This window comes from Ixodes scapularis, unplaced genomic scaffold (genome assembly GCF_016920785.2).
Source record: "Ixodes scapularis isolate PalLabHiFi unplaced genomic scaffold, ASM1692078v2 PGA_scaffold0__279_contigs__length_252992795, whole genome shotgun sequence".
NCBI classification, from domain to species: Eukaryota; Metazoa; Arthropoda; class Arachnida; order Ixodida; family Ixodidae; genus Ixodes; species Ixodes scapularis.
Window position 1 is genome coordinate 96,729,741 of NW_024609835.1, and position 25,061 is coordinate 96,754,801.

A 25,061-nucleotide genomic window follows, 5' to 3' on the forward strand; every position below is an offset into this window, starting at 1 on the left:
TGGAGATATTAATCGATCAATTTTCGGGTATTTTAGGCCGATGTAAAAATTGCGCGCACAAAGCGCGCCGCAAGCCCTGCCCACGATGACGCTTAGAAGAATGACGCAGTCGTTTCAGACCCATCGTCGCTTGTATCGTCTGCGTACCCACCAAGGACACAGGCTACCCATATAGTGACGACAGGACTGAAACGACTACGTCACTCTTCTACGCGTCATTGTGGACAGGGCTTGCGGGGTGCGCTTTTTGCGCGCAATTTTCAAATCGGGTTAAAAAGCACAAAAATGTATCAACAAAAGAACATTACATTTTTGCAAATTATTTTAATTGGTTTGGCCTCTAAAAGGAATTGCCATCAATACTGCATGCAGTTGCAACATGACCGTCAAAGCAATTAATTAAAAAGTGAATGAACGAATTTTAGTTAACTAGCCTACTTACCGTGACGATTATCCCCTCATCTAATGTCCGCCGAGCCTGATAAATGCATGTTGAAAACGGCACTCGTCAAAATCTCACTTCATTAAAAAAAAACGTTTGACTTAAAATAGAACGTTTCTATAACACGGAGCGGTGCTACGTGTGATCAGGATTTGTGTACGTTGCCATTGAACATACGCCCCAAAACGGAACGTCTACTTTCCCTGAAAACATTTGGGTGAGCCAATCGCAGCAGACTACAAAGGGAGACGCGCAAACTTCATCGTTCGATGCAAGTTGGCCGCGCGCTCCTTTAATATAATACACTGACTGGCTTTCTAAGTGCACTGGGGGAAAACTAGACGCACAGGCAGCTTTTTAGATTGAAATTTTCCACCTCACTCGAAGGAAGCACAAAGCTTAAAACATGCCTTGTTAGATTTTCACCTTGCCTTCTTTCGGTGCCAGCTTGATTCTCATGCCCTAAAGTTATACTATAAAGAACATACGCAAATCGTTTGCCTGCGCGCGATCCGTTTTCATGTGAAGAACACGACTACGGATGATTATTCCGAGCAAAAGGCGACAGCCGCCGCGTAATTGTCTAACGGGTGCCCGGGACTGTCCAAACGGCATCCTACTTTTCAACTTGCCGCTCTCTTTCGCTGGTCCCTGCCTTTGGTAAGGGAACATACCTATCCTTGACCTCTTCCCTTTTAACAAATAAAACCAAGTTAGCACTTTATAAATAGAAACTCAATAAACCATGGATCGAACCAAAAAGAAAACACAAAAACACAATATCTGTATCTTATTTAAGATTAAGTGGTAAGCAGTAACGTGCTTGGCGCCCACAAAGTCTTCATCACACACACACACACACACAAAAAAAAAGATTTTTGCATTGGTTTACATGGAAATCATGAAAATCCCTATGGTGTCTTCGAGGTTGCGAGCGTCCAAGAACCAAGCGAGGATCTACAGGCCGTGCAAATAGCGGCTTATTATGTCCCCGCTTCTTGCCTTCGTTTTTTGACATCAGCTAATTCCACGAGTGCATAATCTCGTTGACTGTGACGCGATAGCAAGATCCTCGAAAGTTGGGACTCGACTCCCCCTGCGTTTCTCCAGCTGCGAACGACTATACGTTCGGTATCGGCTCCAATCATGAATTGGAAGCTTCTGGAGGCGACATGACGCCACCATAAGTGAAGCCAAAAGTGCTGAGGGACACGCTTCCAACGATGACCAAAAATCACAGCTGTTTTGGTCACCCGAGGGCAACGTTACTAGAACACTCAGTTGGGAAACTCGCCGTCGAAACCTGGGCCGCTGGCGTTCACCGAGACCGAGCTAAATACGACAACAGCGCCACTCTTTATCATTTGTTTGTACTGTGGTCACCTTGAGCTTTTAGAAAGCATGTTTTTGCGTAAAAACAAACAGAAAAAGACTCCTTTTTTATGAATTTTTTTTGAGTTAAGTACAAAATGAAGGGCGCGTGATGTTTTTTATAATCTTTAGTTTGGAAAGTTTTGCGGAACAATTAATATTGTTTTTATACAACCATGCCTTAGCGGTCCTTTCAGGTAGCGCGTCCCGACCTAGGTGCATTTTAACTTCGGTGCTAATTCGCGGCGCGTCCGCTGGGTAGACGGGTTTGGCACCCCTGTAACCTCTTCCGCTGTATCTGTTTCGGCGCTAAAATGGCCGATTAAAGCCAAAAAAGAAGTAATGTGCAGTTCCTCGAGTGGAATCTGCGGGAGAAATGGCGGCGTTGTGTTCGCCATTAGCTCGGTTTTGGTGGACAGATTGGGGCCACTTTTTCAGAGCAGTCTCTACGGCAGTTTCCCAACTGAGTGGTTCTAGTAACGTTGCAAAAGGGTGACCAAAACAGCTGTGGTTAGGTCATCGTTGGGTGACGGGCGTCGCTGTCGCCGTCGCTTGTCTCGGCGATCGCTTAGATGCGGTTCAGCCTTACACTGAACCGGACGAGAACATCACGCCTATACTTTTCGGCGCTCTGCAGGAGACAGCGGAATGGAAAACGACGCGGACGACACCTTCAAGGACGGACACCCAGTACAGCTGTTCCGGCCAGAAAGAAGTCTGAGCAGGGTAACGCCAGCCATTTCTAACATCGACGCCCTATCATAATGCCCAGTACCACCGTTACAACATGTAGGTTTGCGCAGCATTCTGTTATCGGATAAGGACAAACGTGTAAAAATTGTAATCGTTTTCGCAGAATAGTTGCACTAAGAGGTACGACATGGTTTCCGGTAACTCGTCGATCCTTGTCGAGCAGTCACGTGTTATTTAAAAACAATCTAACATAACTAGTTTATGAAGCTCCACTCACATACCTGTTTGTTTCCACAATACTCATAAAACAATGTTTTGAATCGAAGTGGGACAAACAAAACATGACGACTGTTTGTCAACCCAGTGCGCCATAAAAATTATGCTCTTATTTCTACGCCACATTAAACATTAAACCGGAATGCTTGAGTGGTGCCCCCCTATGGTTCCTCTCCTGACGTCATTACCCTGCGAACAACAAGGTCAATGGTGTTTGTAATTAGCATGCTGGAAGCCTGAAATCATTACGCTCTGAAAAAAATATTGCGAACACCGTCAAAATTGTAGTTCTTACATTACTCTTATTTCTATCGATGAGAAATCCTTTGCTGCAGGTCGACCATTGCGACGCTTTCAATCGCTCACAACGCTATGCGCCGCACGAAAATGTGGAGTTGCTGAGTGAAGTGGCACTCCAGTTTGTTACTCATTGTTATCACGCCGTCTTGCACATCGCCCAACCTATACACACAACCTAATCCGTGTACAATGCCTCCCATCCAGGAAAGCTCGATGACTCCCGACACCAGTTCAACCGCAGGTCCGACTCCAGTTCCCACGTCCGACCTGGCTCCGATGCCACCGACCGAGAAAATATTCGGTGCGTGCAAAGGAGGGCCTATACGCCTCGACACGACCATGTCTCGCCTGTGCATGACAAAAAAAAGCAAAGTAAATTTACACGCGCAAAACGATGCTGAATTCGCAATCAACAGCAGGTCAGAATTGTGGGTTCGTATGTTGTCTGTAGCTCGTGATTCGCGTAAAGTTGTTCCTTCAAGAACTCAGGTTGCCTCACTGCGAATTTCCGCTGTGAAAGCAGACGCGCTATCTTTCTTGTCATCCCGGCCAAGTTGTTGCCTGCCTAATTTATGAAGTGAACTACCATTTTTCTCTGCGTTCGATGCAATCACGCGTATGTATCTTTCTTGTTTTTGTTTTAATTAAGCGTGTCAATGTCATTGCATGTATTTCCGCATAGCGTCAATTATATGTGTAGAAGTAAGAGGCTGCCTTGCAAGTAAGATAAGGTAGCACAGATAACTCAAGACAACACATGCGAGAACAGCATTAGCTCGAGGAGCGACATTTTTCATGCAAAATTCGAGTGTCAATAACACTCGAACAAAACCAACTTTCCGCGCCCCTCGCGTCTCTATGTTCAGTCGTTACGCGAAATGGCGCTAACAATCACGTGTCACTTTTTTTTTTTTTTAATTACGGGCAATTGTTGTATGTCTTTGTTCCCGGCCGTACGAATTTTATTCAGGAATGTGTCTAAGAAGTTACATGTAAAGTCGTTACTGTAATGGTTTTTCCATAACAAAAAAAAAAAGTGACGATATCGTGATGAAGTAACATTTAGTACGCTGCCATCTTTATCTATACTCGTTTTCACCTTAAGAACAGCAGTAAAAAAAGACCGACTGCTCGCGGAGCATTACTAATTTTCCCCTTTGTCTATGTAATAAAGATATATGTAGATGGATTTTAGATTAGATGCATGTTATTATCAAGAGTATCAAGACATACACGTTTCAACCGTTAAAGGTATCGCTTCTTCCTCCGACAACTAAATGTTGTAAGAACTACCTTGCAGTCTCGCACGGTGCGTGAACTCTGAGCAAAAGTTTCATTTTTTCCTTGAGGTGAAAACGACTATAGTGGGCTGCTGAACGCGTGTTGGGCATGCGCAGTACGGCACCAGCTATCTTCTGCAGAAGACTGCTACTGCCGCGCACGTGTCCACAACCTAGTGACCGGGCAGTTTTCGCCTGCGTGATAAACGCTAGAAATGTGTATATAAAAAACCATACGCGGTTGTGCGGTCGTGTTTGTCCCGGGCTCATCGTAGTGTCGGTGTTGTAACAACACGACCGCAAGTCCTAGTCAGCAAGGACAGCCCGACATATCCAAGCTTGTTTCTCTTAACAGTTTCACTGTGGAGGTTAACAAACCAAATGAATCTGGTGGTTTGAACCTCTAGCTAAAGTTGTAATGACACTGCGATGACAATATTAATGCGTAGTGGTCTCTCTCAACATTTAGCAATAGGTTGCATAATTGGTTACCATTAGTTGTTATCCGAGCGACTGAAAGGTAACGCGGTACTTGCATGGTTTGAGGAATTGTCACATCCAAAAAGTTTTGTTCCACGGTGGGAGCCCTTCAAATGGTCGCAGCGACTAAACCTCAAGCACATATACATCATGCGTAACTGACAAAACTATGATGACCACCGCTGTCCCCGACAAGATGACGACGCCAGGACGTCTCCCTAAGGTGCCCGGCCTCCAGCACGCGCTCGCTGCTTTTCGTCGTGCTTTGGCTGCGTGTGCACGCTCGAGGCTCCCGAGATGCCGAAGCATTGTCGAAGCTAGCAAGCCATTGCTGAAAGTGGAACAAGTGCTCCCTGTCGTTCGAATCCTGTCCGTGATTATATAAGGTGCCCATAATGTCAATGTGCTCAAATGCCGAACTAATTTTACTTCCAGGGAAAGTGGTTGAGCTGCGCCACCAGCATCACGAACAGATGAAGGCACTGAAGAAAGTGCAGGCACTGCGCCAGGCAAGGCTCAGCAAGGCTCTGCAGCGCAAGATCGAAGCTCGCCGCCACAGAAAGAGTGTGACGCCCCAACTTAGGGAAGCGTAATCACCGCGTGTGCGCTACTTGCAACAAAGAGTAGACCTGACGACTAAATTAATTTGCAAAACTTGCGTGTCTTTTATCGCGATCGTGCAAAAGGCATAAAGGCTAGTTTACACTCTTACGACCGGTTACGACTGAGTGCATTACGACCTTTTGCGTTATCTTACGAGAGAAAACGCACTGGCACGCTGGCGCCCTCTACGAGGTGGCCCTGGAACTGCATGTAGAGCGACGGCTTTTCAGTATTGGCGAGATTAAATGAACTTATATATAAGCTTTTCAAGCAAACAAAAAACATACAAAAATTTCAAGTGTTTCATTGCTGCCAGGTAGAGGCACTCGTGTGTTCTCTCGTCGTAGGAGACCGCAATAGGTCGTAACACGCTCGGGCGTAAGCAGTCGCAAACGTGTAAACGAGCCTTAATGCCGCCCTGCTGACCAGTTTTATGGCCTGGATATGGTGTATTACACCTAATATTTGTACTGACACCAGATTACTTTATGCCTCCCTGTTTAATAATGAATATTAGATAACAGATAATGTCCAGACCACAACACACCCTATAGTATAGTTCCGACGTTTTCAGGCTGACAGTGGCGCCAGGCGTAGCCGGCTCCAGGACAGCAGGGTATATATTTGAAGGTGCACTTACGGAAGCATCTCATACAACGTTCAAGCTAATAGATGTGATACAAATAAAATATTGCAGCTTTCGTTTCTTGCTTCTGACACACAATAAAGTACCTAAATGGAAATAAAAAAGAAAATATAGAACTTTTTTTAAAATGAATTTCAAATTTACAACATTTTCGAAGTTTTATTTTAGTTATCCATATACCATATAATGCATAAGTGAAAAGGGAGGTTACCAACACCACCAAAAGAAGTTTGACTCCTTTTTTTTCGATCTAGTTTAACACAAATTTTTAAATATATCACACACAGAACACATAATCCGGTTCTAATATAGTCCAAAAGAGAGCTTATTACATGACAATAGAAATTGAGTCTAAGGGGAGTAGTCCAACATGCGACCCTCGGTGGCTGGTAGAAACACTAATTTCTAACCCATTCACTTTAAAAAAACACTAACACCCCCTCAAAAAAATTTTTTGTTTGTTTTTGATAGGCGATTTATTATGTTGTCAGAAGACTACCCAATCAATATTATTGCTAGAGCGTCACATATATCTTAATAATGCAAAAAATCTCAACTGCTCGAAGCTGAAACCAGACTGGGGAGGAAGGAAAAATATAGAGGAAGATAAAGTTACCAAACGTCCCATAACTGTGCAACTTTTTTTTTTCAGTCAACGTTTTTTGCAGCATTTTAGAAACCACAAAAAATGTATATCATATTTTCTGCCTATTTTTAGTATTTAGTGTGTGCCTTTAATGACCCACGACTTATACCCCATTCGCACGGTCAACATAAAGGTACCTTTAACATAGGTCCCTTTGCTATCGGCGAATCAGCCCGTGCTCTTGGGTCGCGCGCACACGCCACGCGCGGAAGACAGTTAATTGATTGGTTGCAGAGAATAAAGGTCCCTTTAGCTAAAGGTACCTTTACGGTCGTGTGAATGAGGTATTAGATTATCTTTGGTGGTTGCCTCAACTATAAAAAACGGCACGTGACCACGGAGAAGAGAGTGAGCGCGACTTAACCCGGCCGGTTCTCGACCGGCGGTTTTTGGGCGGAAAGAAAACGAATTTCGAGCCGCAAACTTCTGGATAGTTTGTCTCTCATAAGTCATGTACAAATAAAAATCTTGGCGAGCTTAAATATTCCGTCAGTGTCCCTTTGACGGCCAAGTGGAAAGTAAAAACCCCATTATAATGTGCCCCCCCCCCCCCCTTCCACACACACAGACACACATTTACAAATCGACTACCTAACTAAAGCACGGAGGTCACCGGAGCAATAAGCGTATTTACCCCTCGACATGCATTTTGAGTTCGGAGATACTTGGTCTGTTGGCGCTCGACGGCTCAAAAATGACTTTTATTTTGGGGTGAATGAACGGTCGAAATAAAAGCAATTTTGTGAGTCCCCAACTGGCAGGTGTGTGTGTGTAGGCGTTGTAAAAGGAAATTAGGGGGGGGGGGGGGGGGAGGGGGGGGTGAGAGTCAATAGTCAACTGGCAAGAGGGAGCACGGAGAGGGGCACTTCCCCGCGCGCTTCGATTGGCTGCGAAAAGGAGAGCGAGAGAAAAGCAGAGGAATGACGGTCCTTGGGCCATTTCAGCCCGCTGCCTTCTTCCATAATTATTGCTTTGTATTCCTTGAAGGGAAAGAGGGGGAGGGGGGAGAGTTGGTGACAGGCGTGTTTTAGCCAGGTAGTTATATATAAAAAAAATATTTTTTGGAAAGTCCCTTTTGCTTTAAAGGGGTACGGAAACAAAAATTGAAATATTCAAATTTCGTTCGGAAATGAGTCAAGCATGACGGAAAATAACCGTAAATGATAATGGCACGTTTGTATTTTTGAACGATTGGCTATATTTTTCGTTCCAAACGGTGCACTCGAGCAAGCGCTCGAAGAGAAGCGAACGGAGAGCGCGATGCGTCATGGGATATCCGGCGCAAACGAAACAGAAAGATTCCCCGCATTCGTGACGTAGCAAGGCTGGCGTGGTTATGAGCTTTGCCCTTGGTGGCGTTGTCAGCTTTGTGGTGGTGTCAATACACCAACTCATGTTTACAAACAAACCTGGGCGGCCCTAGCGAACACCACCGGCGCCGCGCATGCGCAATGGGGGTGTGGGCGAGAAGCTCGCCGTCGCCCAAAAACAAACCATTGGAATGCGATGTTCTCGGCGTCGGTGTGGGTCCCCCTGCCCTTTTTCGCGTTCTAATTGTTGACTCTACGTCTTCCTGGCGACGTCTGACTACTTGAGCGGCGTCAGCGAGATTACCGAGGCTCTTTACGCCACAAAACTTTGCGTGAATAATGTGACATGTGGTGATTCATTCTGCGTGGACGCCGCAGTATGTACGCTAAAGCCTAGATCGCATGATGCGGTTTCGCTCGCAATTTTCAGTCGCGACGCCGCTCGGGCTGCAAAAGCGTGAACCGTAGCTGAGATGGTCGACGTCGATACTGAAAATCGCAAGCAGAATCGGACCAAGTGAATTAGGGATAACAAGTCGGTGATGGTCACTGGTAACAATGATCAACATCTCCTTGTATCTACTGTTTACATCTAGCCTGCAACTTTCAAATTTAAGTCTTTTGAGGACTCCACTTACTTCTTATCGCAAGTACCGGGCCAACATTCGGTCTACGGGCCGGCGTCGTCTAAGAGCCGGCGTCGTCTAACCGCTCATTCACACTGGAAGCGGATCCGAATTCGCAAAGCGGTTGTGAAGATCCAGTACAATTGTACGCGCACTCGATGACATCAAATGCGCGTGCAATTGTACTGGATCTTTATACAACTGCGTTCGCAACCGCTTTGCGAACGCGGATCCGCTTCCAGTATGAATAAGCGGTTAGAGAGCAGACGACAAGCAGAAACGTTTGAAAGAGCAGACGACAGTCCGAACGATCAGGCGGCCGTTTGAACTTGAAGACGCACTGAACGTAGTCTGCAGGTGGTCCGCACAACTTGACGGTTTTCTGGCGTTTATGTTGGAACAAAACAAATAAATCTGATGACCACAAGTATCCGTGAATTCAACCCAAAGTGCTTCCCGCCCAAGCAATCGCTGTCCGACGGCGTCTGCTTTTCCCTTTTCACGGCACATATCCAGATTCTCGGACGAACCGAACACGTGAAAACTGACCTTCAAACCTTTCTCGACACTTTTGAGACGGCCCTAGTCACGGCGTTTTGACGAAAAGGCAGGTTTTTGTCTGGTTCCTTTCAAAATAACGCTGGAATCAGGGGCGGATCAAGACCTCTATTTTAGGGGGGGGCGGTTCCTCGGTGTAAAATGGCGGGGGGGGGGGGGGGGGGGGAGGGGGAGGGGGAGTGTTTATATTTTTTGTGGAGTTATCGTTTTTACTAAACTCTGATAACATAATATAGAGCTTGGGAGCTTTTGTATCGGTTTACCTGTCGGGGATGAACTCTTTGAATTAAAACCTTTCGGGTGACCACGCTAGAGGTAAGTATCTCGAAAATTGCGGTGACACTATCCTTTCTGAAACTTGGGTTTCAGACCGACACTACGTGAGCGGTCGATTTAGGGCAGCTTAAAGACATTTCCTTGGCAGACATTCTGGTTGGAGCTAGTGCTCAACTGCTGCGGCAACGGGAAAAGCGGTTTAAATTAGCGGAGCGAGTACGTTGCAAACAAGCGACAAAAATGGCCCGGCGGCTTCGACGCTGCTCGCGGCGTCAAAACACTGTTGACGCAGCGAGCGAAACGAATGCTGCCAGGCAAGTTCGTCGGTTGTTCGCCGTATATTGGGAATGTCCAGAGCGCAGCGCATGCGGCATTGCCAACCCAAACTCGTGTTTTCACGTGTTCTGGATGCAACTCGATAGAACGAAAGCGAATAATTGATGAATATTTTTGAAAGCATGTTGCAGTTCGGCAACTATAACTTTTGAACTTAGACAAGACCTTAAACCAGCAATGGATCCTTCCAAATTATATTCAATTGCACTTCGTCTGGATATTTTCTGTATCAAAGGAACACTTACTTGTTTCTGGGTAGTTAACTCATTCGTCAGGGTCAAGAGGACAGGTGCAGAGATATGATAGGGCAGAGCGGTTGTAAGGTCGGCGAATCTCAACTGGGCTAAAGGCCGATCACGACTGCAGCACGGGTGTTTGGGAGTCGGTGTTCACTCGAACGGGCACAGGCACTGTCTATTTAATTTATGTATAGCCGCATCTTTGAAAATGCTCGTTTTCCCCAAGTCCGTCCGACACACACATATTCGCTCCTGCAAAGCCGCGCGAAAGCTCTGCCGTCAATCCACAGAGGCCGCGTTTAACTGGAAAAGACGGTGCCAAGGGGAGACAATGGGTAGCGGGCGCCTTTCCTAAAATATGTCCCGCCACCCAGGGGTGGGCAAGATACTTCGATACCGATACTCGATACCCTCGAAAATTGTATTTGAGATACCGATACAAGATACAGATGCAAAACTAATCTCCGATACAGATACTGAATACTGTATTTTAGATACCTCGATACATCGCTAAAACCTCATCCGAAGTACTTTAAAATAGTTGTATCTTATTGCTTTAGATTAATTAACAAAGGTATTAGTTGAATTCTTGTGTTTGTTATATTGCGTCTTTTTTTCAAACGTTTACACAAACGTGCAAACCTCCGTAAAAATATTGCAGCCAAGAGAGCAGCGAGGTATAAAGATACACGCTATTTCAAATCCACAGAATCTACCAAACCAAAACATTCTATCTATAATTGAGTTTTAGTCACCGCAAGTTTTTTTCAGAAACACGGACTATGTGGTGTTAACGAGTTATAGTAGATCGTGTTTTCAGGGAAAGATATTTGTATTGGGAGCTCGCGCTGCCACATCGAAGCATGCTCTGAAGCGCGCTCATGGAGTGGTATCGATCCAATGAAAACGATATACTGAAACTCCCTACCGTCGCTGTCGGGGGCTGAAGCTCGAAAAACAAATACAGGCATTGAAAGAATCAGGAAAGCGTGTTGGTTAAACATTCATGAGGAGGATTTAGAACGCAATTAAGAAGAAGGGACACACAGAAATATGAGACAGACATGGCAGTCGGTGTCTGTCTCGTTTTCATATTAGTCCCTTGAGTTTACTTGCGTTCTGAATCCTCAAGAAATGACAGACACTTTTAGATAGACGTACAAGTAGGCAGCAATTTAGCACCATGTTTTGCGTCTTTTCGTTCTGGTCGCTTTATTGTAATATTGTCGCGCAAGTGCTTGCTGCCGTTTTTGCCGCCCTGGCGGTTGAAAAACCCTTAGGTCACGATGGCACCCGTGGGACCGTAGCCTTAAGCAGAAGCATTTTCTCAAAACGCCGGTCTGAAAGTCCGCCACGATGCGGGCGTAAGATTAGCGACGCGAAGGAGAACAGCCGTTCTACAGGAGCCGAGGAGCACGTTGGGGTGTTGTATCTAATGAAGGCGCTTCTCAGAGAAGGGTATGAGCGGAGCATATCGAATTCAACTCGAGGATCTTGCAGGTAGCTCAGGAACTCAAGTTTGACTTGATCTTCCTGACAACTGGGGCTCGTGCCGCAGTGGGCTTCAAAAGAAAAGAATGCATCAGCCGATACGTCAGAGGCTGCAGAGGTTGATGGCGCGCACGCCAAAGGACGCGTGGTATGCTTGGTTGCATTTACAAAGTCAATTACAGCTTTTTCTGTGAGTTGCTGGCCATGCTCGCGGACATCTTGAGGTTCTCGTGACAACCACCGCAACTTAAAGTAAGGGTGAAGAACAGCAGCAACAGTCGCTTCATTTGCACTTGGTTTCATTCGCAGAAGCTTGTCAAATCTGCGAATGAACCCAGATGTAACCGCATCCAAAAGTGGTCTGCAGTAGACGAAGTCCATACCAGCCTTCTCCTGAAGCTTTGATTTTACGGTAAAAAGCGTTGGCAGCAGCTCCCCGAAGAAGCAATCGGACTGCGCTTGGAGTCGCGTCAGAGCGGAGGCGATGGGCTGCAGGATCTCACAGTACTCGGCAATAAATGCTAAGTCTCTTTCTTGGAATGTCTGCAGATTTAGTCCATCGCAGACATCTCGCAGTTTATCCTTCGAGCGAAGGAGGTCTTTCATGCTGTCATACAATGAATTCCAGCGTGTTACGCATGGCGTCTTCAGAGAATGACCTAGGATGTCCACAATAACTTCAGACGACTTGGGTCTTCGAACGCAGTTCCATAGAGCCGAACACTTTGACATGACCGATGTGCTAGCACGTTCAAAGGACGGTGTCAACAAGGCTGCCTTCGCATCCGAAGTTGCCACAAGACTCAGCGTGTGACATGCGCATCGAAGATGACGAGGCAAGTTGATTTCAGCATCGTCCAGGTTGTCGAGTTCGACCATAATTTCAAAGGACAAGTCGGCGGCGACATCATCTGCCAGTTAAAAAAGGAACACATTTAGCCGAAATACTTAAAACAGCACTCAAGATTACATGTTTGGAAACATTTTACGGTGAATAACACATATTCATAGAAACTAAAAGAAAAACAGTTGTGCAATAATCAAAAACACTCTCGTTTGCATTAGCTCCAGTGGCTTCATCTTCAATTATTTGTATTGCGTATCAAAAAAAGAATTATATGTATCACAAAAATTAACCAAGTCAGCTGCACTAGACAAGAGGAAAATTAGAATCGGTGCATAACATGACGGATATTTTTCACACTTCTTGCATTTGTAATCGCACGTTACCCACTTGGGTTTAGGTTATTGAGACAGACGTAAATCAGTCCTTAAAAAAATCTGAAAAAATGTTTGATAATAAGTACAGCATTACCCTTACCCTGGTCAGTAATCTCAGAACAAAAGCCGAACTCCCTGAAGGCTTTGGCGAAGTTGCTGGCGTTGTCTGTGACCGTGGCTACGACCTTCTCCCGCGAGATGTCGAAGGACTGCCTAATGTCTTCCAGCATTTCTGCTATTCTGTCGTACGTATGGCTTCCAGGAAACCTCCTGCAGGCCAGTGCGAGCGACCTCCGAGAAAGGGTGACAGCATCGATCTAAATAAATATACAAATATTATCATTCATAAGTTACTTAATCATGATTTTCCACAACTTCTACTTTTTAATACAGAATATGTTATAGGAATGGCCTCAGGCACTTCCGGCGACGCCTTCTAGGTAACAAAAGTGCGGAACAAGAAAATTGAAATATAAAAGACACCGGCAGCGCTCCGATACGAACCAGCGTCCCTCAGATTATGAATCCGATGTCTTAAACACTGAACTACTAGGGACGTTTTTACGAATCTCTGACCCTCATACTGTGAATCCGATGTCTTAACCACTGTACTACCGCTCTATGAGGAAACCATATGCTTCGATTCACCTTATACGTGGGCGAAGCATAAAATCTACGTGACCTACGCGTTCCGCTCCCGCTCGAGCGCTACTTTTGGCAGGGCTTTCTTCCGGAGACGCTGTTTCCAGCAAGCTGATGGAAGCTCCCCAAAATAATGCGTACACATTCTGTGTTACCACTGCCTTTGCCACGGTAGTGAAGGAAAGGGAGACATTTTGTTTTATTCAAAACACAAAGCGCTTACCCAAAGAACCGTGACACCCATGAAGCTACGATGGTGAGTGGACCAGATGTCAGCTGTGGTTGCAACATAGCTTTGACCAGAGAACTTCTCTCGCGCGTCATCCAGAAACTTTTCCCATTCCTTATCAATTCGCCGACCTAGGGAGCGTCGCGACATCACACTAGTCCCTGGGCGCAAGCCTAAAATAAAAAAAGAGACAATGTACAATTATAATGCAGTCTGATTTCGCATAGAATTGAAAGCTCACCTGTTACAAGCTGTATGAAGCCTGGCTCTTCGAATGTCGATAATGAATGCAACCCATCCACAACGAACTTGACGATCAGATTGTCTACTTTACGCTGAGTCAGTTGACTCCCGGGAGAGCAAAACAGTTTCGTTTGGCGCATTTTGTCAGCAGGGGCGTCGGCCTTTCTCTTGACTGCTTGTTTTCTCCACCCTTCTTTGTACTCATCGAACCTTCTTAGCTCTTGTGGATGCACGCGCTGAAACAAAATAAGTATCGATTAATTATATAGCCGCCACACAAGTAATATCACACAAAGCGTACTTCCACAGGCTATGCAAATGCACCGTTTTGATACATAAGACAGCACTGAAAAATTAGATACATATAGATACACTCTGTTCGACTCAATGCATTTCTTGGCATGTTACAAGCAAACAAAAAATCTAATTTATGTTGATTCTGCACCTACCTTTAAGTGAAGCTTGAAATTCGAGGTTGACGAGTAGGCGCCACAGATGGTCGCTTTTACAAAACGAACAGGCAGCCTTTACTCTGTCGTCCCTAGATGAAATCACGGTAAAATACTTCCCGTCCAAGATGGCACAGCGAGGAGTATTGTCGTTGTCTGCCATTGCTAGCCCGTCGACGCGGCGGAACAAATAACTTTCAACTCCAAGACTGGGCCTGCGAAGTGCGCACCATACAGTCGGAAATATCAAGTGAAGTTCCGCAGAAAAGAAAACCAGGGACAGAGCTCAGCCTGGCCGCCTAGCGTTTTGCAGACGGCGCCTTCCTGTCTGGCTCCTGTAGTGCTCTCGGCGGCCGTGCAACCCGGGTTTGCTATAGACACACAAAAAAAAGGACAATGCCCGTGCAGAGATTGCGAAACCGCTCGACTTTCTTTCGATCGTGTTTCTTTGTTTGTTGTTTTAGTCGCGGACACAAGATTTGTTTACTTGATGTTGTCTTTTCGGAGGCCTTCTATGCTCTAGCTTCCCCTGAACAAGAGTGAAAGAAAACGCAGCTTCGATTTAGAAGCGCACTTTTGCAAGTATCGGGTATTTTTACAATACACGATACTTCCAAAAAGTATCTTCGATACCGATACTTCGATACATGTTTTTCTGGCAAGCGATACCAGATACAAGATACTCAACTGTATCGAAAGATAGTATCGAAGATACATGTATCTTCGATACTGCCCAGCTCTGCCGCCACCCTAATAAAGGCCCATACGCACATTCGCGTTTGAGCGCGGTGCGTTCCGTAGCGGCAAGCGGACGCGTTGCGCTGCGAAGACTGCTTGCGCCAAACTTGTACGCACAGTTGCGTTGACACGCAGTCAACCGCATTCAAGAGCCAATAAGAACGCGCTATCTTCGCTAGTGGCTCACCAATAGTAAGCGAAATCCAAGGCAACATGGCGGCGCACGGTGACAGCGTCGAAGCGCTCGATCTTGGGACAATCTCGCCGGCTTCCCCGACGTTTTGCCGAGCTTGAACCATCGCAGTCTGGGAAAATACAGTCCCCACCGCTCCCCAAAACGAAAAAGCAAGCACTGCGACTGGCGAACGGGATACGTCTCGCCGAGTCGGCCGGGTGGGGCGAGCGAACAGGTCACCACCTCTCCTCTTTCAGCTTCTGATTGGTCGAACGCGCCCGAACGCACCGCAACGCTTCGGAGAGTTGAACGAGTCTCTACTCGCTTGCGTCGCGCTACCGAGCGTTGCAGAAAGGCGCGCGTCGGTCCGCAAGCGACCGCGCCTGGCCGCAAGGACTCCGCAACGCACTCAAACGCGTTCAAACGCGAATGTGCGTATGGCAAGGCCGACGACCAGACTCGAGATTCTGCAAGGCAGAAGATCCTCCTCACCATGGGGAAGGAGAAACCGGCAGCGGTGGACAGGGTAGAACGGCGAGAGGAGGAAGCGGGGCAAAAGTGGAAAGCGCGAACTGGTCGTCGGCCTTTAAGTTGAAACGGCATTGTATACAAATAAATGCCTACGGCGTCGGGTTGAGGACCCCGTGTAAGCGGCCTCCAGCCTTTAGAGTGCTCGTATCGCTTATCTTTCTTTTATTAGCTTCCCGCCACGAGAAGTCGTACCGCAGGCAGTATGAAGCCCATTAGAGGAAACATCTCCCCCTTCTGGCGCTCGTCGGCTTCTTTCTGTATTCCGCGCTGCGGCGCTGATCCTCAGTGAGGGATGGAGGCGAGGACGAAAGCGGGCTTATGTATAAGCCAAGGTCGTGGGGAAGTCCGGAGCGTCTTCAGGAGAAGCTCAGACCCAGACTGCACTGTACCCAGAGCATTTGCTTCCTCTCTCAGTTGAGAAGAAAAGCAATTGGTCACCTCGTTGTACAAGCTGCATCCCCCCCCCCCCCCCCCCCCCCTGGAACGTCTCCTCCCGGTACGTCCTCTCCGCACTTCCCTTGGCAATGAGCACACCGTGCCAAGAAGATACCTTTGGTGAGCCCGTGGGCGACAGTATCTCAAAGCAAGCCAAAAATGACATGCCAAAAGACAAGCCCAGAACTACGAAGAAACCATCAAACGAAAAGTGATGAAAAGGCGGCCGCAAGAGAGGAAGGATGATCCGCTACCCTTGGGGAAGGCTGCTTGACGTCTGCGTTTGGGAGCTTTCAGGGCACAAATTTTTGAAGACAAACCCCAAAGAGAGAGAGGGAGACAGAGAGAGAGAGAGAGAGAAAGGGGACTAGATATGTTGAAGGTATTTTCCCCCGTGCTCGACGTGCTGGCCTTGTTTGGAAGTGTGCCTGCAGTCGAGGACCCTGATATTTGGTGCGCCTCCCCACTGTCTCTCCACTTCGAAACTCCTGGCGCCGTCTCTGTCGGGAAGACGTACCGTGACCTTGACGGGGATAAACCCCACTTTGGAAGCGCCCAGCAGGCGCGTCCACCCACCGCTGTTTTAATCTTTTGTTTCTCGCGTCGATTGCTTACGTTTTTTCTTCGAGCTGACGAAGAACCCCAGGGGGGGGGGGGGGGGGGGGGGGTTGCCTGGCAAGGCGTTTGGGGGGGGGGGGGGGGGGCGATCGCCCCCACCGCCCCCCCCCCCCTTGGATCCGCCACTGGCTGGAATACACGTCTGGCATGGGGACTTCTCCCCACAGCCCCAGACCGGAAGTGCGATCGACGCGCCACCACCGCGCCGTGACGTCATACAACCGAGCGGTTCGAAGTACCCGCGGGGGCGACGAGTGTGTGGCTGGCCCAAGGAGCACGTAGCTTCCACAACACTGTCAGATTAGGGATGAACGGGGTGGGGAAAACAACTTTTGCTCGAGTTTTGAGCGACGGGCTAATCTAGGGGGAGAATGGCTGTGTCCGGTTGCACGAACGAGGGTCCGAGAAAGAGGGGAGTCCTTCCTTTTCGTCTTCTTGGACCGTTTGGTACAATGCGCGATTTGTGAGTTGAGCTAGGAGCAAAGCTAAGGAGGAAAATGTTAAAATTCCAAAAAGCGGCGCTGCTCCGATGGAATCTGCTACGTCCCGACTACGTAGCAAGTTCCCCAACGTTGCTAGATTACCTCCCAAACACGCTCCGAATGCATCCACCAGGTGCACATTGAAAGATCGTTTATTTAGCTTTAAAATTAGTTTTCTTATGCCTTTCAACGGAAGACTGGTGTTTTTGAGGGTAGGGTGCAACACGCAACACATTCAAGCTAAAAAATGAGCACTGGAATTTCGTTTTGTCCGGTCGAAACCGGAAGTACTGAAGTTTTTGCGCTCGTTACGTCGAGGGAGCCTTCATGTAGATAAACAACATTTTTATTTTGATATATAATCTCCCGTTAATAACTAAACCTTTCATGAGCGTGTGTACGAAACTGCACCCCGAATTTCGCCAGCGTCAATGGCTGACATCCGTAGCTTCTGCGTGACGTCACAAAACGCCAAGGTTTGTCGGATGGTCAGGATGGTCGGGATAACAACCGTTGTTCAATGGATGGCTTGTATTTTGTTTCGAATTATATAGCCTCCTAAGCCAGTGGTTCTCAAATGGGGGCCCGCGAAGGCTTTATAGGGGTCCGCGAAGCCCTGCCTCATCGGTCAAGCCCGACAAAAAAAGTTGTCTTTCTTTTCAGGTCGAAAAGAAATGTTTCAGTTTTCTGGCGAGTTTTTCTCGTCTGAACGTCAATAGGAGAGGTCTACTTCACACTAGTCCTTACTTATATCCATTTATTAAATCATTATTATATTTATCCTATACCTTTCCTCTCTTACTACGAACGGGGTCCTCCATCATCTCCGCCGATCCACAAGGAGTCCGCGAAAACATTGATGGTTGAGAACCACTGTCCTAGGCTGTACCCTACTGAAATATGGTTCTTTAATTGCAGTTCCCAAGCGTGTGCAAAAAAAGTCACGCCTTTTAGCAGGATATTACTCGAAAACAGCCATAAGCTTCGAGCAAACGTATGCCGTTTCGCGCAAACACAACTGTGACGGCCACTGATCGAATTAGGAGCGCTTGCAAAGCAAAGGATGCAGATTTCGCCTCTGAAGCGGCAACTAGGTACTCGAAGCGGTATCTGGGTACACATATTGGCGGATCTACTGGATCGGTGATGAGGCTGCGGGTCTTTCCCTCAAAGGCGATGACCGCGGGTCGAAGGCAACCGGCGAATCGTTAAAATACATGTCGTCACTTGACTTGGACGAGCTTAGTGAATCGTAACCACGCTCTATTTGCACATGCGGGTCAAACAGAATTTGGCTGCACACGTGCTAAATACAACTTCTGGTATCGTTTCCAGGTGGTCTAGCTGTTGGTTTCGGTTTCACTGCATAAACAAATTGATTGATCCGATTTGGGCGAGGAGTGGATGGACGTAGTTTAATATCGTTGGCACAGCATCACACCTCAGCTTACATGCTTCTGTCCGCTTAGAGCTCAGCTCGTAGCTCTCTTCTGTGAGATGATTGCTGCATAAGCGGGATCTCGATCTTGACGGGAACACAGTCCCTACGCACGGCGACGATCCATTTTGCCCGTCACTGCACGTCTCGCGGAAAAGTGTGGAACGTCCTGTTTTGGCTCGCATGTGCTGCCCGGTGGTTTTGGCAACCAACCGCGCAACAAAAATCTCACCCAACCACGAAACAAGTCGAGCACAACAACAAAAACGAAGCACGCTGAGGCGTTCACTCGCAGGTAAACGACGAGACAGAAATGCTCACTTTGTGTTGTGTGACGTCAGAGCTCCCATGTTGCATCCGAAATCAGCGTTTATATGCAGTATAAATACAATTACTCATGCAGAGGGGCAAATAAAATTCAGACATGGCACGTACGATGCGTGTCGAGGAAATAACAATGATATTTAATTGTTTTCTCAAATACAAAATTTGACCGGACAATCTCTTTAAGCATGTCTCAAAAACATACATTTATGTGCCTTTAGCACTGATCTCTATTGTAGTAGGCTGGATCGCGGACCGCGGCCTAGCTGGGGCCGAGTGTCGCCACCGGCGGCCATTGATTGACACCAACCAATGCATGGGACTCTATGGGAAGAACGAGAAAAAGTGCCGCTTTCCCCGTTTCTAAGCTGGTGTCGACACTGGAACTTTCCGGCTGCTTTCCGATAGGCACGTCAAATAGCTTGCGTACAAACATTAAAACTGACGGCCCTCGCAGTTCTTGTAAATAAATATTTAGTGGTCGAGAGTGACTCCGCTGTAGTGCAGGTGCAGCTAAATGAGGCGAGAGTTACCTAGAGTTACCGCGGAGTCGGTGGCGGTTTCGTTGAGTTGGATTTAGCAGACGACAAGCTCGAAGGCTTTGCTACGCAGAATTCGCTCACTCCCAGAACGCCACTGTCGAGATAGAACTTTTTTGTCATTCATAACTTCTGGGCTTCACCGATGATGGTCTCATTGACGGCAAGTTCCTTTGTTTACTCCACTACGAGAGCAAGCTTGCCAGCTCAGCCGTAGGTGCTCTGGTACGTTTCATTTTTTTTAATCGATGTTCGAGCGTTTGACAAATAACGATTCGATCTCCAAACACCGGACATAAGGATCGCAGCCCACCTTAAAATACCCGCTTCCGAGCACAGCCTACATGCTTCAATATTCTTACTTTTGTGCGTTTCTCCCATAGACTTGCGTGTATTGCCTGGTGTCAAGCAATGGCCGCCGGTGGCGACACCGACGGGCTCCCGATCCACGATACAGCCTACTAAAATAGAGATCAGTAGCCTTTAGGTTAAAAAAATGCCTTCAGAACATTACACTACAAAATCGTACCTACCGTCAAATAACGAACAAGCGCCCACGTCCGTACGAGCGACCACTCCATTAGAGTCATCATCTGTCATATTTCAGCGTTTACTACGGCAGAACTCTACAGTCAACCGCTCCTCGTCACGTGCCCGTGATTCTACATTGGATTATAAGATTCCGCCGCAACATATTCATGCCCTTAGGCCTGGTCCGTTTGCTTTATTTATATATATATATATATATATATATATATATATATAGAGAGAGAGAGAGAGAGAGAGAGAGATTTTTTACGGTCCCTGAAAGACGGTTTTTCAGCATGAGTAAAAGGAGCCCTTGAAGCGCGCTCCTAGCGCCTAGGCTGCGGTAACACGGTACTCATTTTCTGTCTTTTAGAGTTCTTTGAGAATTTGTTTGTATTAGGTGTGCTTGTTTTTGCAGCAGTTTCCGTTTGTTAACTTTCCTGGTTCTGAGTCAACTTCGGGTTCCCGAGGGATGACCGGAAATACTACTGGGTGATTTCAGATGTTTTTATACGCCATTGTCGAGAAACCCACACTCAGTTTTGGCCAGAAAAGATTGGGGACAGGAAAAGTCGTAAGGCATGAAGAGGTGGACAGAAAAGGGGAAGACGACGAAGCTGCTGAACGGTACGTTCGTGGTTTTGTTACTCCTCGATTTTCGTGAAATAGACAACATTAACAAAACAGAGCATCGCATCGTTGCAAACGATACCTTCTGGTGTACTTCGCCGTACCCCCACCCGCAAATCTGAGCTGCAAGAAGCGCACCTCGGCGGGCGGCGGGCTGACAGCGCAAGATGTCGGCCCACCGACCAACGAGGTACCAACTGCCAACCGTTTTCAACTCCTCCCGGAAGAACAAGGCGAATCTACCTCTTTACAAGGACCTGGAACCTTAATTGAAAGCAGACAAACAACAGTCACTGCAGACAACGCCGAGGCTCAAGACATTCCAACCAAAAGACCACGGGTAAATATATCAGACAAACACATGAAGACATCAACGAGCGACCCTTCATCTGAAGGTGCTACTGCCACGTACGAGCTCAATGAAGACATGATTGAAGATGATGACACCGGATTCATCCAGGTGACTTACAAGAAAAACAGGTCGACAGGAATACCAATTATATTTCATACGACCTCCAAGGAGTTCTGGTTCTGGAAAGTAAATCCGAACTCACTGGCTAATGAGGTGCTTGGAATCGCACAAGAAAAAGGATGGTAGTCTCGCAGTGAGTGTCGCTTCACTACCTGCAGCTAATAAATTGCTAGCGACAACTTCTCTCATGGGATTCGAAGTAAAACCACCCACGCCGAAGTCATACTCAGAGAACATGGGGAAAATTAAAGGAGTTCCACTACAGTACACAGACAACGATCTTCTGGAGTATTTACATGATGCAGGTGTTACGTACGTCCAAAGGCAGGTCGCATACAGAAAGCAAGTGGACGGTAACTCAACGCCTCACCCTAAGGACAGCGTGATTCTTCGTTTTATACAAGACCGTCCGATGCCAAATCGTGTGTACTTAGGTTTCACGAGCCACTTTGTGGAGGAATACTTTGGCGCCCCAATTCAATGCTACAATGCCAACGGTTTGGACACATCGCACAAAACTGCCGGAGTGCAAGACGTTGCAAGATCTGTGCCGGTCCACACCACCACAAGGACTGCAACTATCGCTCTGAACCTAACTGCGCAAACTGCGGATGCTCTCATGCAGCAACATATGCCGGATGCTCCAGCAAGAAAGCTGCCACCGCGCTGAGGAAACAGGAAATACTGAACGGTCGCGCCCCCAATCTTAGATCGCCACCCTCGAATCCAGAGACTGTACACCACCCTGAAACACCAAGTCAAAAAGAAACATCAACGCCTAAGAAAGACCGGACGTACTCACGCGTTTTGCAACGACCATGTGAGAAACAGGCAAATACCACAAGTGATTCAGCTCAGTGTGATTCAAAGACCTATGCACCACTTTCACAGAGAACATCTCAACCGTCAGGGTCACCGGTGCCTACTGCATCTGTCGCCGGCAGAGATTCAAGACCCTCAACTTCCCATGCAAAAACGTCGACCACTTGTGACACAGACATCAGCGGTGCAGGCACATCAGCCACCCCACCATATCAAGGGATCGACCAGCAATTGCTTCTCCAACTGGTCTTTCTGGCAGTGAAGGCAATCATCAAATCACTTCCCGATGCACTGAACATCTCCGAGGTAAAAACACTTCTAGCTATGGAGCCTCTCTTACTGGCTTCGAATAGGTCGATATAGATGAATGAAGAATATCGCCGAACAACAATATTTCAGTGGAACGCCAATTCGCTTCGCACAAAAATGGGTGACTTCCGTAAGCTCGTCGCCGAATTTAATTTTCCTGTTATTGCAATATCTGAAGGACACACGGATGACCAATTCAGACTCGCTGGATATGTCTCATACTTTTCAAAACGTCCACGTGGTCCAAGTCGAGCCCTGATTTGTGTGAACAAACAATACGATTCGACTTTTTTATGCACATCTTCATCTGATGGGCCAGAATATCTTGCATGCAAAGTCAGGTTTGGCGAGAATGTATTGAGCGTAATTAGCATTTATATTGAACCAGCCATAGCTATTACCGAAAAAGATATCACGTCCATCTTAGATGCTGTTAACAGTCCGTTCGTTATGTGTGGCGATTTTAACGCACATAATACACTGTGGGGAGGTATGCAATATGACAAGCGCGGTAAAATAATAGAAGACATAATTGAGAAAAAAAATTTATGTGTGTTAAACGATGGCTCACAAACCTTCATTCGAGGATGCAGTTATTCAAGCGTTCTGGACCTAACAATTTGCTCACAAGATACTTTTTCTGATATGGTTTGGCACATAGACGTTGAAACGCACGGGAGTGACCACCTTCCCATTCTTATACAGTATTCAAAAGCAAAGTCTTTAAACCGGAAACAAAGGAAGATCAATATGACAAATTGGCGTAGCTTGCGGCGACTGAATACAATGCACTGCAAAAATATGGATACGTTAGAAGAGTTTACCTCGATTGTGAAGGCAAATTTTGATCGTGTAACTCGATCAATATCTGCCCCCGAAGGGTATGCGGGAATAGATGCATCATATGAAAAACTTAGGGCGATACGTCGTAGAGCAGAAAGAAAATATCGAAGGTCGGGGATGATAGAGGAATATAGAAAAGCTCAGCACGTCCACGACCTTATCCGCCGCAAGCTGAAACAACTATCCAGGCATCGATGGCGACAACTCTGTGCCAAGATGGCAGCTGTGATAGATCTCACAAGACAATGGAACATAGTGAAAACACTCCGTTCGCCAGTAATACAGAGGTATCCTCTTCGCGCAATGGCGTTATCAAGAGGAGTATCAGAATTGGTACTCGCAGAGCAATTTTGTAAATTACTGGTAAACTCTAGCAATGCAGCTCAGACTTTAAGGTACCGTGCATCGTGTGTAATAGCCCAAAACGCCATTGACTGCGATTTACATGGCTCCGATACACAAATGGATCGCCCTTTACTGCTTCGAGAAATGCAATGCGCCCTACAATCAACTCGAAAACGGAAGTCACCCGGTCCCGACTTGATAACATGGGAAATACTGGCGAATCTCGATCCGACTGCAACTAGCAACCTTCTCAAAATGTTTAACTCTATCTGGATTGGCGAAGCTGTGCCTGAACAGTGGAAGACAGCCAAAGTCACGGCTCTTCTGAAACCAGGAAAGACCCCAATGGAACTAACTTCGTTCCGGCCAGTCAGCCTCACTAGCTGCGTTGGTAAACTGTTTGAAAAAAAATAATTAATCAACGCTTACAATGGTGGCTTGAAACTACCAAAAGCCTTCCGGATTCGTTAGCCGGGTTTCGTTCAAAACGCTGCACAATGGACTGCATTCTAGACTTAGTCACTTCGGTGGAACACGAACGGCTTGGAAAAATTACAGTTGCCGTATTTTTAGATATTAAGCGAGCATACGACACTGTTAGTCATGTACACGTTTTACACAGTCTTCTGAAGCTCGGAGTTAGAGGCCGTATTTTACGATGGATTCAAAACTTTATTACAAATAGGACTATATTTATGCAGACAACAAATGGAGAGACCAGACGACACGTTCTCAAACACGGTGTTCCGCAGGGAAGTGTTCTCAGTCCAAAATTGTTTAATACAGTCATGGCTGAACTACCAAGTCGTCTTCCATCACCGATTAACGTCACAATATATGCAGATAATATTTGTATATGGATTTCAGATAGTTGTGTCGAAACATTGCGAAGACAACTTCAAACTGGACTCAACATCATTGAGCAATACTTAAATGAACGAGGAATGGACATAGCCCCTACCAAATCAGTGGTGCTCCCTTTCACCAAGAAACACCTTAAAGGACTTCAAGTCTCAATGAAGGGGCAGACACTTGAGCGTGTAAAATGCCATCGATTCCTTGGTGTAATCATGGATCAATGTCTTACATGGGTCAAACATATGGACATGTTGGTCGACAAAATAAAAAGAACAATAAACATCATTCGACATTTTGCTGGGCAAAACTGGGGAGGCTCAACAGAGTCCCAGTTAATTTTACACTCAGCTCTGGTAAGACAAACAACTGCTTACTCAATCCCAGCACTATCTGGTTTATCAGCTACACAAGAGAATAGACTACATCTCATGCTGGCTCGAAGTTTGAGAGTTTGTCTCGGCGTACCGCGTCCGACGTCGGGAACCCTTGTAATAGCAGAGGCCAAGCAATTACCAGTATCATCATTACGTGAACGGGAACTGCTGCGTAGTTTCCAACGAGTATTGACGCAGCACTGTAACCACCCACTTGCTGACGCATTATTGACTCGAAGCGAA

General features: G+C 46.7%; 2 protein-coding genes across 2 annotated transcripts in view; one reads left to right on the plus strand and one right to left on the minus strand.

The window, feature by feature from the left end:
* LOC120850791 overlaps positions 1–5,435 on the plus strand; it is a 60,615-nt gene extending 55,180 nt beyond the window's left edge. The window contains exons 11-13 of the mRNA XM_040223462.3: positions 2,451–2,539; positions 3,287–3,383; positions 5,278–5,435. Of these exons, the coding sequence (XP_040079396.2) occupies positions 2,451–2,539; positions 3,287–3,383; positions 5,278–5,435 (344 nt within the window). The remainder of the gene's footprint in view (positions 1–2,450; positions 2,540–3,286; positions 3,384–5,277) is intronic.
* A 5,928-nt stretch (positions 5,436–11,363) lies between these two features.
* Positions 11,364–14,006, minus strand: LOC115323726 (the record flags this gene model as incomplete). The annotated part of the gene is made up of 4 exons (XM_040223463.3): positions 11,364–12,484; positions 12,895–13,111; positions 13,660–13,838; positions 13,907–14,006. Coding segments are annotated over 4 exons (1,617 nt in total), but the record flags the coding sequence as incomplete, so codon positions are not given.
* Positions 14,007–25,061: the final 11,055 nt, after the last annotated feature.